General features: G+C 48.7%; 1 protein-coding gene across 2 annotated transcripts in view; it reads left to right on the forward strand.

Moving 5' to 3' along the window:
• VIPR1 (vasoactive intestinal peptide receptor 1) overlaps positions 1–13,863 on the forward strand; it is a 174,461-nt gene that overhangs the window by 144,428 nt on the left and 16,170 nt on the right. For both annotated transcript variants that reach the window (XM_054016641.1, XM_054016642.1), the window contains exons 7-9: positions 7,792–7,945; positions 9,296–9,356; positions 13,732–13,801. In XM_054016641.1, the coding sequence (XP_053872616.1) occupies positions 7,792–7,945; positions 9,296–9,356; positions 13,732–13,801 (285 nt within the window). The remainder of the gene's footprint in view (positions 1–7,791; positions 7,946–9,295; positions 9,357–13,731; positions 13,802–13,863) is intronic.

The following is a 13,863-nucleotide window of genomic DNA, read 5'->3' on the forward strand; positions in this document are numbered from 1 at the left end:
TGTGACTCTATCCTTATGAATCTTAGTCCATAAGTATTAAGTACTATTCATAGAGCACCCTCATTGTTCACAGCGAGATGAACCTTGTCTGCAAGTAACAGAGCCCTCTAGACGTTAAAGGTTCCAGGCCATTTGCACTGATGTAAAGCGGGAGAAATTCTGATGACTCCAGGGTGAATGAGACTGGCACCTGGCCCATGATATGTAGGGATCTGAACATTTCTGTTCAGGGACAGAAGCCCAGACTAGCATTAGGAATCAGGAAACCCTAAATTCTAAGTTGGACTCCGGCACTGACTCCATCCGTGGCCTTTGAGAAGTCACCTAATGCCCACATTGTCAAAGTAGACTCAGTCATTGGGTGCTCTGCTCTGGACATAGCTATCATGGGCTGTCTGAATTTCACCAGGAGCCCCAGAGCAGCCAAGGGTTGGGAGGTCACAAAAGCAGCTTAAAGCCACCTTAGGCCTCCTCACAATGGGCTGCAAGCAGGAGCGGCACCAGGGTTTTTGGCGCCCTAGGCGGGGGTCCTTCCGCGCTCCTGGTCGGCGGCGGCAATTCTGCGGTGGGGGGGTCCTTCCACACTCCCGGTCTTCGGGGCACTTTGGCGGCGGGTCCCGGAGCGAGTGAAGGATCTGCCGCAGAATTGCCACCGAAGACCCGGAGCGTGGAAGGACCCCCCGCCGCCGAATTGCCGCCCCCCCAAATCCTGGTGCCCTAGGCAACCGCCTAGGTCACCTAAATGGAAGCGCCGGCCCTGGCTGCAAGTTCTGTGCAGCATCCCTGAGACGTGCAGGACAGAATATGACCCACTGTTGCTTCAAAGAGAGCAGAGTCTGACGCTTGCTTTTTATACAGGCTAAATGTGCAATACACCCCAATTTCAGCTATACCTTTTCCACCCTTAGGGGAATTTGAATAATGAATCTAGTGCCGCTTCTTTTACCCTGTACTTCTGAAAGGGAAACCGAGAGATCCACGGAGGTACAACTGCACTCTTTGGCACTGCAGATTGGCTGTGCCAACAATAAACTTTGCACCTCCTGCTTTTGGAGAGTTCCCTCATTTACGCCAGAGTAGAGGGGTGTTTCGCTGAGCCTCCATCAGAACATAGGGGTCCTCAAACCAGCTCACGTCAAGTTGAGTTATTTCTGCTGATCTAGGGTAACTAGGGAAAGCTGCCAGTTATTTTATGACTCTGTGGGAATACCCAGAGTCATTAGTCACAGGGGATTATGATGCATGTGCTTTTAGTGTACCGCAATAGTCAGTCAGTCTGCAAGTGACTAATTGCCTGCAGTGTGGTGGCTGCACGTCACTGCATAAGACATCTGGCCCAAAGCCTCTCATTGTGGGAAAGAAACTTCTCTCGGGGAGGGTTAGGGAGCGGTTGGGCTAATCCACCTGACTTAGGAAAGAATAATAAGTGTTTCTAGCTTCCGCCTACCAACCCAGCAGCCTTTCCTCCTCACCCCCAGCTTTACCTCTCCTCACGGCCCTTCACCTTGTCCCGGTCTAAAAATCTCCTCTGGTTGTTCATCCTCAATGTACCGTCACTGCCGTCTGACACACCGGGCTTGAGTTCTGCTCGGCTGACTTAGCACATTATTGCTTAAATACTCGGGGCCAAATGCAGATCGGGTGCAACTCCATTGATTTCAACAGAGATGCACCTGTTTACACCAACTCTGAATTTGGCCTTGTTTGCTCCCTGTTTCTTAGATTCTGGGCCAGATCCTCCGTTGGTGTAATGTGTCTAGCACTCCACTGACCTCAGTGGAGCTGTGATGAGTTACGGCAGGTGAGGCTCTGGCCCCGTGTTTTCTGAGGTGATGTTTGCATCCTGCCCTGCTAGCTATGAAAACCACTTCAAATACTGAGCCCCAGAGGATTGTGAAATGTCCCCTTTTCTTCCGGTGCAAATTAACGCAACTTCTACCTTTTCGATTCCCCTGTTCTCCTGGGGGCCCTTCTCCGTGCCTGCCTTTAAATCGGAATGCTCCCAAGGGCGGCTGTGTACCAGAGTAGTGTAGATGCTGCTCACAACGTTTGAACAGTGCCTTGGCTCCGACAGGCCTGATTCTGCCTGGCCGTGTGTTGTGATTGACACCCCCGCACAGGGACTGTAAAACGCCCGCTTGTCGGACGGACCGCCTTTTCGTGGGGAATCAAGCCCAAGGAGATGACCCCGGCTGATGAAATCAACCCACCAAATGCAGTAACGCTGCTCAGAACAGTCCTCTAGTCAGGGCTGGTTAGCTCAATAAAAAACATGGATCAGTGTTAACCCTCATTGACATCACCTCTGCCAGCTCACGCTAGGGTACGCTGGACATCTGCAGCTGAAGTCTAGGCAATGTTTACTTCCGTCTCCTGTCTTCTGTGAAGAAGCAGAAGTAGGTGTGGCTTAAAGAATTATAATTTATGAGGATGTTTGCTTCATGAAGACCTCTATGGATCTGACTATTGCAAGTGATTTCACAGAGAAGGTGCTCAGATACCATGGTGATGGGCATCAGTATAAAATCCTAAAATGGATAGATTACTTAATGATCTAATACTGGCGAAATATCATTCAGCATTCCCATACCGCTTGATAAAACTAGCTGAGCCTTACAATGGACAGGGAAGTTTTAGTATCAAGATGAGGAAACTGTGTTCCTTCTTTGTCATGCCCTGGGGCGCCTTCGTGTTTCGCACTGAAACTGGCTATTCAGCCACAACCACTCTCCCAAACATCACTGGTGCAGTTCGGAAAACTTCCCAGGGGGCAGAATCCTAGGCTGGTTGGTGTAGGGGTTGAGAAGGACCACTCCGATTGCCAATCCCAATCCTCTGCTTCAAGCGGGGAAGAGCCCAACATTAACTGCCATCAGCATATCTAGCCTCACCAAAAATACGTCTGGGGGATGTGCTGTAATTACTTCACAATAGAGTTTGTTCCACTGTTTCATTGTTCCCGAGCATCAGACATTTTCTGGTGGCCTGGTAACATAGCTCCTTTCCCAGCATTAGTCATTTACTCCTTGTCATGCCTTTGGTGCAGCGTGAAATGTTCATTCGTTTCCCTCCTTGCTACCCTCCTCACCCTTCAGCTAGCGCTATCTATCCTACCTAGAGCATCCCTTCTTTAAACAGTCCTTCCTTAAACAGCTGATGTCTCAAGAGGTATAAATTGAAGGCCCGATCCTGTTCGCCCTGAAGTCAATGGGGGAAAAAATGTTTCCTTGAAATGTATCTGAGCAGCCCAAGTCGTTTCTCCGGACACCGAGGCAAAAACCTCATCTTTTGAAATGTGCCATGGGATCTTTATGAACACAAGACAGGACCTAGATTTTGTGTGTCATCCAACAGGATCTCCATCAGTGCAGTATCCCTCAGCACCAGGACAGTCATGTCTCGGAGGGAAAGGTGCTACCTATTGAATCCCCGGTGGCAGAGCCAACTCCCAAGCATCACTTCTTTCCTTCCTCTTGCTACCCAGCACAGAATCCCCATTGCACTTCCTGTTGTTGGTTGCTGCCATGTGTCAGTTACAAAGAATCTCAGAGTTGCTTTCTTCGAACACTGAACAAGGAACTTCATTGGACTAAGGAAAACCAGATCATCCCTAAAGAGTACCGCCCCCGCCCCCTCTTTCTCACTATGTCTGGCCAACAACTTCCCCTTCCCAATTCATTTCCTGGCCTGGTTTTAAAGAAACGGCCCACGCATCCTCAGAATCGCTGCTCAAAATTCAGGCAGCAAGACAGAGACAGCCCGCTCCTCTTCACTGGGGCTGCTCAAGTTATAGGGAGAGCTCCCTCCTCTCCAGTGTTCAGAGCATCCCCTCCTGGCCACTGTTGGCCACAGTCAGGATAGTGGGCTAGATGGACCTTTGGTCTGACCCAGGAGGGCCGTTCGTATGTTCCTGTTCTGATCTCCTTTAACCAATGTGTAACCCACTGGTGAATGTGGTACATGCTTCCCTCCGTGCCCAGCCCATGGAGGCTGTGAGGCTCTTACAGCCCCATCCACAGAGCCTAGCTTCTCAGCTCAAGCTGTGCAAACTCTTCTGTTCCATTTCAGGTAGGTTCTTATGCCTCCCAAAGCGCCTTGCGGCAACTCCTGCTGTCAGCCTGGCCCCAGTTCAACCCTCGCCAAAATGACAGCAGCCACAGTTCCACCGAATAAACCAGAGAGCTCAAACCGAGTGCTGTTAGCAAACTAAACCAAAACCCCACCAGGACCAAATCATTTTCACAGCAAAGCCCTTGGCCGCCGGAGCTAGGTCAATAAAATGTGTTTCCTGTTCCTTCCATCTCAAGGGTGCCTGGCGATTTTTACTCCCCTTCCGGTCCTAGAGCCAGAGGGGGGGTAATTGCCTAGGACAGTGGTTTACAGAGTCTGCTCTTATTATGCTTCCTTGGAGGAAGTGCACCCTCTGGGGAGACGAGCTTTCCCAGTGATGGGCGCATGAGTCATCCGGTGCCGTGCATTCACGTCAGGCAGACAGTGGCAGCTCTGTGATCTATCACGCACCCGCATTCTGTAAACAAGTCAAGAGGCTCTTAAAATGGCAGGGGCGCTTCTTCCTGCTATCTGAGCAGTGCGGCAGAGCCCTGAACGGGGGAGCGGGGGCTGCAGCGCATCAGAGCCTGGAGTTCGAAAGACATATCAAAGAGCTCCTGAACGAGCAGGAGCTCTCAGGGCTGGGCCAGATCCCGAGGGAGTCCATCCCAGCAGGAACTGGAGTAGCTGAGTACCAACAGGGCGGAGGGTAACTAGCCAGGTTCCCCCACCGCTTCCTCGCACCCAGACTAGACAGACCCCATCCTCCTCTCCCAGCAGGGACCTCAGGCTTCAAGCTGGCCCAGCCACATGGCCTGGAGAGGAAGAGTCCCTGTGGGGACAAACGCAGAGGTGAAAGTAAGCCGGTACGCCCCGGTACAGTGTACCGGCAAGAGCCAGTGCGCCGTACTGGGGTGGCCCGGCTTCCCCAGGCAGCAATTTAAAGGGCCCGGGGCTCCGGGGGAGAGCCGTGCTGCCGGAGCCCTGGAGTAGCAGCAGGGCTCCGGGGGTTATTTAAAGGGCCGGGGCTCCCGCTGCCTCTACTGCCCTGGGCCCTTTAAATAGCCGCTGGAGCCCCGCCACCACTACTCCAGGGCTCCGGGGGCTATTTAAAGGGCCGGGGCAGTAAAAGCAGGGGAGTCCTGGGCCCTTTAAATAGCCCCCAGAACCCTCGAGTAGCGGCAGGGCTCCGAGGGCTATTTAAAGGACCCGGGGCTCCCACTGCCTCTACAGCACAAGCCCTTTACACCGCTGCTGGAGCCCCCCGGCTGCCGCTGCTACCCCAGGGCTCCAGCAGCGGGGCTCCAGGGGCTATTTAAAGGGCCGGGGCTGTAGCAGCGGCCGAGCCCTGGGCCCTTTAAACTGCTGCAGGAGCCCCCAGCTGCCGCTGCTACCCTGGCGGGGGAGGGGAGGGCACTTACCGGTACAGGGCGGGCCGGGGCTGGCTCTGAGACCCCCATCCCCACCCCTTCCGCCCGAGGCCCCATCCCTTCCAGTGGCCAGAGCTGGCCCTAACCCAGCCCCGTACCAGTAAGTCCCTATTTCTACCTTCACCCCTGGACAGACGTAACCCTTAAGAGCAGGGAGATCCCCAAGCAGGCAGGCTGTTTATTGCAGGACTAACATAACTTTCGCAGAGCAGCAAAACCCAGTAGAGCAGTGATTGAGCATCCCCCCCCCTCCCCTGGGGCCCCTTGAAAGCATTCCAGTTCCTGGTTCCATGCAGCACCTGGCGTGTGCTGTTTAGATACTCGGAACAGAAAAGCTCAGGAAGATGGCAGGGCTTAAAAGCAATCCCTCCAGAGAGGATGCACCAAGGTTAACGCAGACAGAGCAGATTGGGTTTTGGTGCCATCTGATAAAGCCTGACAGCATCAGAATAGCTCCCCATGCTTCCTGGAACCCAGCGGATCCCGGCCATGTGCCAGCTGCTTTGCTCCCTCCGGTAATCCCCACTGGCTACTCAACTGAGCGAGGCAAACAGGGTTCGGCCCTTCCAGTCCGCCGCGCTGGATGTGAAGCAAGCAAGCTGCCTTGGTGCCAACCCGCCAGGTGTGCTACAAGATTGCGGAGAAGCGAACAGATGTCGGGAGCCTCCACGGTGCTTTCTCTGCCACGGCAGGTGCCTTGTCACATCAGCTCTTCATCACCTTCCCTTCCGTTGGAGTTAGCTGCATTGCCAGTTGGCTGCTTTCCTCTCCCTCCCCCCCGCGAGACTCTGCTGGCACCATCTGCATCCCAGGAGGGCGCCGATGTGCCAGTCATTGTTCTTAGCATGAGATTTAAAGAAGAAAATGAAAGAACAAAGGGCCAGATCCCCACAGCTGGTGTCGAGCTTCATTGATGTCAGGGAAAGGAAGATTTACACCCACTGAGGATCTGGCCCTATGTACTTGTAGCTTGCCAATACGGTGACTAAGGGACAATTGTCTACAAGCATCTGAAGGGTGTCAATACCCAGGTTCAGAGTCTGCCCCTCTTACTCCTGAGGAGTAGAACTGTACGCTGTGAGTAGCCCCATTGACGCTAGTGGATGTATTTCTAAAGCATGTCAAGGGTGCCTAGAGCATATCGATAGATGCCCTTTTTAGCATTGCTATAAATCTAATCAATAAATAAATGGTGTGTTACTGTAAAATGCAGGTTGGAGGGGGACACGTTCCTTGCTATAGGAAACCAGGAGCTGCCTACCAGTGCCGGCCAGTGGTCAGTGAATTCTGATATACTTTTTCCAACCATGGCCAGTACCAGATGCTTCATGGCAAGAGCTCTGTAATAACCTGCGTATCTGGGCAGTTTTACCTAACCCTGGGCAGGTAGCGGTTGACATATACTCTGAGCCAAGTGTGCATATCGCTTACTTATCTTATCTTCTGTAACTGATCTCATTGTCCAGATAAACAGGCAGTCTCTTTGTTTCAATAACATCTTGTGGCAGTGAGTTCCACCGGGTAATTTTGATGTGTGTAAGGAAAAAAAAAAGTCCCTTCAGTTTCAAATCTGCTGCCTTTCAATTTCATTGACTGTTTCCTTGTTCTGGCATTATGACCAAGGGTGTTCCTGTCCACCCTCTTATCCTGCTTTATACCATTCTTTATTTCATATACATCTATCACAGCCCCTGTTATTCATCTCTTTTCCAAACCAACCAGTCACAATCTTTTTAAGATCTCATATTTGGAAGACTTTCCATTCCCCCAGCTTTTTTTGTCACTCATCTCTGAAACCCCTCTAGTTCTGCTACATCTTTTAAGTGCTGGGTGGACCAGACCTGGACACAGGGTTGAAGGCTGATTTAGACAGGGCTAGCTTTTAGACTGTCAGTATGACGTAGCCTGCGGGGGTAGTAATTTGCTGCCGGTCTATCCCAGCAGAAAATCACTACCTTCCCCATACTGGCTTGGGATTGTGTGTTGGGAGCAGGCAAAGGCCCATGTCTCACCCATTTGTACCATGGTGGGGAAGAGCAAGTACAAGCGCCCGTCTACCCCTGCATGCCCAAATCCACTAGACAGGCCAGACAGGCATAAACAGAGCACAGCTGTCTTGGTCTCCCTTATGACGCAGCGAGGCAGTGCAGTTCCAGGAACAACCTAGCCCATAATGAATACAGACGCTACTGATTCCAGATATTGGGCTAGATAGAAAACCAGCATTACCAGCAAATCTGTTTGTTTCCTCAGAATCTCTTACCATTAAAACACCTCCTCGGTTCACCTCTGTTATTTTCTTCTCTTCCAGGTGGGCTGCAAGGCCGCGATGGTTTTCTTTCAGTACTGCATCATGGCCAACTTCTTCTGGCTGCTGGTGGAAGGCTTGTACCTGCACACCCTTCTGGTCGTCTCTTTCTTCTCAGAGAGGAAGTACTTCTGGTGGTATATCCTGATTGGCTGGGGTACGCACTAGAGCCTTGAACGGGAATGGTAGGAAAATGAACTCGAGGTGACCTGGAGCTGTCTCAAGCAAGGACTTAACCCCTTAGCATGTGGGATCAGACAGGACAGAGAGGTGATATGTATGCATTACCTTTCTGCCAGATGGTGTTAGTGGTGGTAGGATCAGATTCAGATGAGGGTGTCTGAGGGTTCTGATTAACATAAACAAAATGGTTGGCTTGAGCACCCCCCTCTCCTCCCTGAAAGCTTATTCTGTCCCATATTTCAGGCACTTAAGATTTAAAGCAGCTGGAGGTGTTTCTTCCTCACGCCGATGCACACAGGAGACCTGGGAACTCTGAAACCACAAGTAGCCCCTATTTGAGAAAGCAAATAAACCATCTATTTATACAGTGAAATGAAATGAGCATAATCCAGACATAAGAACGGCCATACTGAGTCAGACCAGAGGTCCGTCTAGCCCAGTACCCTGTCTTCCGACAGGGCCAATGCCAGGTGCCCCAGAGGGAATGAACCGAACACGTAATCATCAAGTGATCCATCCCCTGTTGCCCATTCCCAGCTTCTGGCAAACAGAGGCTACGGACACTATCCCTGCCCATCCTGGCTAATAGCCATTGATGGGCCTATCCTCCATGAACTTATCTAGTTCTTTTTTTGAACCCTGTTATAGTCTTGGCCTTCACAACATCCTCTGGAAGGAGTTCCACAGGTTGACTGTGCATTGTGTATAAAAATACTTCCTTGTTTGTTTTTAAACCTGCTGCCTATTAATTTCCTTTGGTGACCCCTTAGTTCTTGTGTGATGAGGAGGAGTAAATAACACTTCCTTATTTACTTTCTCCACACCAGTCATGATATCATAGACCTCTATCATATCTCCCCTTAGTCATCTCTTTTCCAAGATGAAAAATCCCAGTCTTATTAATCGCTGCTCATACGGAAGCCGTTCCATACCCCTCATCATTTTAGTTGCCATTTTTCGAACCTTTTCCAATTACAATATATATTTTTAAGATGGAGCAACCACATCTGCAGTATTCAAGATGTAGGCATACCATGGATTTATATCGAGGCAATATGATATTTTCTGTCTTATTATCTATCCCTTTTAGGCAGACAGAGTATGAACCAATCCCGTAGTCTCGGTTCATACCTCCCCAGCTTGGTGAGGGCCTAGAACTCTGGTTTGTAAAACAATCCTCACCCACCCACAACATTGTCACAATTGGAGTCAATGTCTCAGTAGTGAATGAGATTGAGAGGTCAGGTGGGAATAGGCCTGGAAGGGCCTTGACAGTGAAAACAAGTAGCAACTGTGACACTAATCCCTCTTCCTCTTCTGATAGGTGCACCATCGGTTTTCATCACAGCCTGGACTCTCATCAAGGTTCACTATGAGAACATCGGGTAAGTCTCTGAAGTCATCTTAATTTCTTCGAATTTAAGACACCTTAAAGGAAAACGTATCAACGGCTAACTCAAAACTCTGCTCAGCAAGAACGAACTGTAAAAAGTCTTTGAAAATCAAACTTTTCCTTTAGAATTGGCCTTTCTGAGAGGTGATACCGACTTAACCAGCATAAAAAGAACTGTCTTCACAAATTAAAAAGGCAAACATTCGCTTTTAAATCTAATGAGCGAAAGAATGGGCTTGTTTTTCAAGCACAAGGCCAGGAGCCCCAAGATCTCAGTTCTAATCCTGGTTCTGCCACATTGAATTTACTCCCTCTGTGATTCCCTTCCCCCATCTGTGCACAGAGGTAATAATATTAACCTGATTCACAGGGGATTTGTGAGGCCGGGGCTAATTCATTAATGCTTCTAAAGGTCTTTGGCATGCTTGGACGGCAGCTGCTTTGGAAATAGAAAGTATTATTAAACATATTGGCCAAAGTCATCCGTGGTGTAACACTGCTAATGCTAACTCAATTGAGATCAGTGGCGTTACCCCAGGAATTCATTTGGCCCATTGAGTGCCCATTTGATGCATTGTAAAAACTCCCATAGGAGCCAATGGGAGTTGCACTTGCCTATCTGAGTGTACAGTTTGGCTCTATAGGTTAATTTTATTGTCGATTATTTTAATCCGAGATTAAAGCTGTTGGGAACTGCCTTTGAGTCTCCTAAATGGGCCCTTCCACCCATGTCACAAGTAATGGTGGCCGCCAAGAAGTGACAATGTCATTGTCATTGCTGCTGTGCTCATTTAGGGCTCATGTCTCACCTCCCCTTTCACTTGCAAATTACTGGACAAAGCCGACATCAGTTGAGTACTCTTCTCGTTTCCATCTGGTGACACTGCTGGAGCACAGGATCTCTGATAACAGCACCGCTCTGTTCAGGTGTTGGGCTTTTCGTGGCTCCACAGAAAGTTACACTTCGGTCAGCACCTGCCAAAGATGCCACTTTGAGGACGGATCCTGTGAGGGTGCAAAGCGCCCTCGCTGTCCATTTCAATGGGAGGGGGACATCTTGCTGGACTGAGTGCCATGTTTGTGAGTGCCACAGTAACTGAATAAGCACCCCAAGCCTCTCCCGCCATAGTCTCCAGTGACCTTTTCCCAGCCAAACCCTTTGAGTCTGTACTCCACCCCCATCCTCCTGGACAAATGTTTTTATGTTCTTCTTTAAATCTGGATCAGATAAATTGTAGCTAACAAGATGGGGCAACTTTTACAAGTAACAAATGACATGTGAGTAATTATGACCTGTCCTGCAATCTGTACTCATGTAGAGTAACGCTTAGACAAGCCGTCCTCCTGAAGCCAGTGGGACAACTTGTATGGTAACTAATAGTCAGGGTTGCAGAATCAGGCTTTAGTTACGTACAAGTTGGGTACGCCCTTCTAACATTTGCCACATGCAATTACTTACATTTTATCCAATTAATACCCCTCCCTGCTCAAAAAACCTGGTGCACTTTGCCCTTATTTCAGTGATCCAAGCCTCTCAACTGGTCTCATTTCATATTGCTGTATGGTCGCCAAAACCCATGTGCTGAGGATTACCACACCCAATTCTACTGAAGTGGCTTTATTCCAACTGCATAAAACTGCTCTGATTTGTTCAATTCTCTTCATAAATTCCCTATCAATTGAGACAGGGACCCAAGGTCTCGCCAGTTGTATTTGGCCATTCTGGCCACCTATTCTTCTCAGCTCTGTGCAGCCCCATATTAACTATGTAGGGTTCCCCCTCCCTTCCCCTTCCATTGCTCTCTGCTTGAAACGACGCTACGTTAATATGCACTGCGGAACTTTTAGTGCGCACCAGCAAGTTCTACAGGAGCCAGTTAGTGTGCGACACATTGGTGCGCTTTAGAATTCACACCCTTCTAGCACACATTGCCATATCGCGTAGTGTGGTGTTTAGATGTTGCTTGTAATTATTAGAACTGAGAGCACTGGCTGTTGGGAGTCTGAAAGGACAGGAAACAGGAGGGAGGGGGGAGGAGTTGAGGAGGCTGAGTGAGAGTTACAGAGGGTGCAGCAGCAGCTTGGTAAAGAGGTTTCCACTTTAAAAATAAAGTCCTGTTGAAGTTTGTCAGTACCTTGCCTGGTTGATACAACATGTAGACAATCCTGAGGCACTTCTTTCTTCTCAGATTCAGTTATTGAGAGGGGGTTTCTCAGTTTCTCAGTGGCTTTGTGAAGACCCCCTTCATCTTCATCCCTCTTTTATCCTTTTTAGTGGCCAGAGCGCAGGATTAGGACCTAATCATTCCTCTAGTCTGCCCACCGTTGAATCTCCCTGTGATCTTTGAACAAGAGACACTTAGCCTCTCTGCCTCATTTTCTCTAATTATAAAATGGGAATCGCAATCCCCAGCCCGCATGGGCATCATGAACATTAATTGGTTACTAGTGCTAAAGCACTTTGAGGAAAAGAAATGCTGAGCATTATCTTTTCCTTTGTTCCCATTTTTGGGGCAAGTCTATGCTTAAGAACATAAGAACGGCCATACTGGGTCAGACCAAAGGTCCAACTAGTCCAGTATCCTGTCTTCCGACAGTGGCCAATGCCAGGTGCCCCAGAGGGAATGAACAGAACAGGTAACCATCAAGTGACCATCCCCTGTCGCCCATTCCCAGCTTCTGGCAAACAGAGGCTAGGGACACCATCCCTGCCCATCCTGGCTAATAGCCACTGATGGACCTATCCTCCGTGAATGTATCTAGTTCTATTTTGAAGAACTAGATAATGCTGCATCGACTTGGCTGTGCTGTACCACTTTAATGAAGAGCTCTACGCCGACAGGAGAGAGCTTTTCCATCGGCTTAGTTAATACAGCTCCCTGAGAGGGAGTAGCTATGTGAATAGGAGACGCTCTCCCACCGACATAGCGCTGTCTACACGGTGGGTTAGGACAGTCTAAGTACATCATTTCTGGGGGGTGGATTTTTCACAACCCTGAGCGACTCAGTTATACTGTTATAGGTCTGTAGCGTAGACCAGACCTTTCTCTTTCTTTCGCCTTCTGTGGCCTTCAAACCTATTGCCATCTGAATTGTGTGAAAATAAAGATTCACTGGCCAGTTCATGCCAAACACCCGTCTTTAGAAGGGCCATTCTTAATTGCTGAAAAATAATATACCACCGTACACCTGTCTCTTTAAAACTACGTTTTGCCTGAAATTTCACAGGGTTTCCCCAAAACCACAACTCATTCCAAGCTTGTTGGGAACTTGATGAATCTTTACCCTATGTAGCATCCCTGCTTACCTCCCCCGAATGCCTGTATTAATATTGTTCCTCCATTGACATCTCAGTACAGTGGTTTGCACAGTATCTCACTGCAGTGTTCCAGAATATCCCAGGGGAGCTGTGAAAACACTACTAAGAATGGTCATACTCTCTCAGGGATGGTTTTGAGAGCAGTTCATCATGACCAGTGGAGCCATTCAGGCTTAGAATAAAGAACATTGCGTCCTAGGCAAAAGAGCAGATAACCCACAAGCGTGATCGTAATGGTCCTTTCTGGCTTTAAAATCTGAGAGTCTAAGCTTTGAGAGGCTTGCTGGCTTGAATTTGTCTGCAGGGCAGCAACTGTCATTTGAGTGTCTCATGAACCAATCTGGGATTTTATGGTTTTTATTCCCGGTGGCATACATTTTGCAAGAATTAAAGGAGTTCCCCTAACAGCCAGATGTGCCCATTTATTGAGCGTCCCTAAATGAACCTAAAAATGTATGTAATAAAATAAGTATTTTAGTTGGTGCCTTTATGCGCCAGTGCTGGGCACCTGGGCTTTCAAAACAGTGATAAAGTTGGTTCTCTTTAGCGCATACTGTTTCTTAGCAATATGTCTCTCATTCATAAGTAATGTGTTTATTGCAATGACTAGAGCTGATTTAAAAAAAAAAGAGGAACAAAATTATAAATGTGTCCCTCTGTTAATAACAAAACCAATTAGTTACATACGGGGGGGAAAGGAAAAATTGTTGTAAACATTGTCAGAAAGGTTCCTGTTTACTTTTAAAATTGTATAATTGACATTTCTAATTTCCAACCAAATGTTGACCAGTTAAAGACAACCCATATCACAACTCATGGGATGAAATCCTTCATCCCATTAAAGCCAATGGGAGTTTTGTCATTAACTTCAGTTGGGCCAGGGTTTCCCCCAGCAGGTAGGTACTGCTCTTTGCTCTGTAGAATCCCTGTCTGTGAAGCTTTGCATCTGAAATATTGGTAGCCGCCCAGATCTGGAGCTCTCATCAGATTTCTGCATAACAGCCTGTTTGCTCTGATTTGGTGGTTATTTTCCTTTGTTTATTTTCAGGTGTTGGGAGGACATAGGCGAGTCCCAGTACTGGTTGATCATCAGAGCTCCTATTGCGGTTTCTATTTTGGTAAAGTATCAGCAATCTCCACTGGCTGCAAAAGCCCTCGTTAGTGAAAACTCAGTTATACA

The sequence above is a fragment of the Malaclemys terrapin genome, chromosome 2 (assembly GCF_027887155.1).
Source record: "Malaclemys terrapin pileata isolate rMalTer1 chromosome 2, rMalTer1.hap1, whole genome shotgun sequence".
Taxonomy (NCBI): Eukaryota; Metazoa; Chordata; order Testudines; family Emydidae; genus Malaclemys; species Malaclemys terrapin.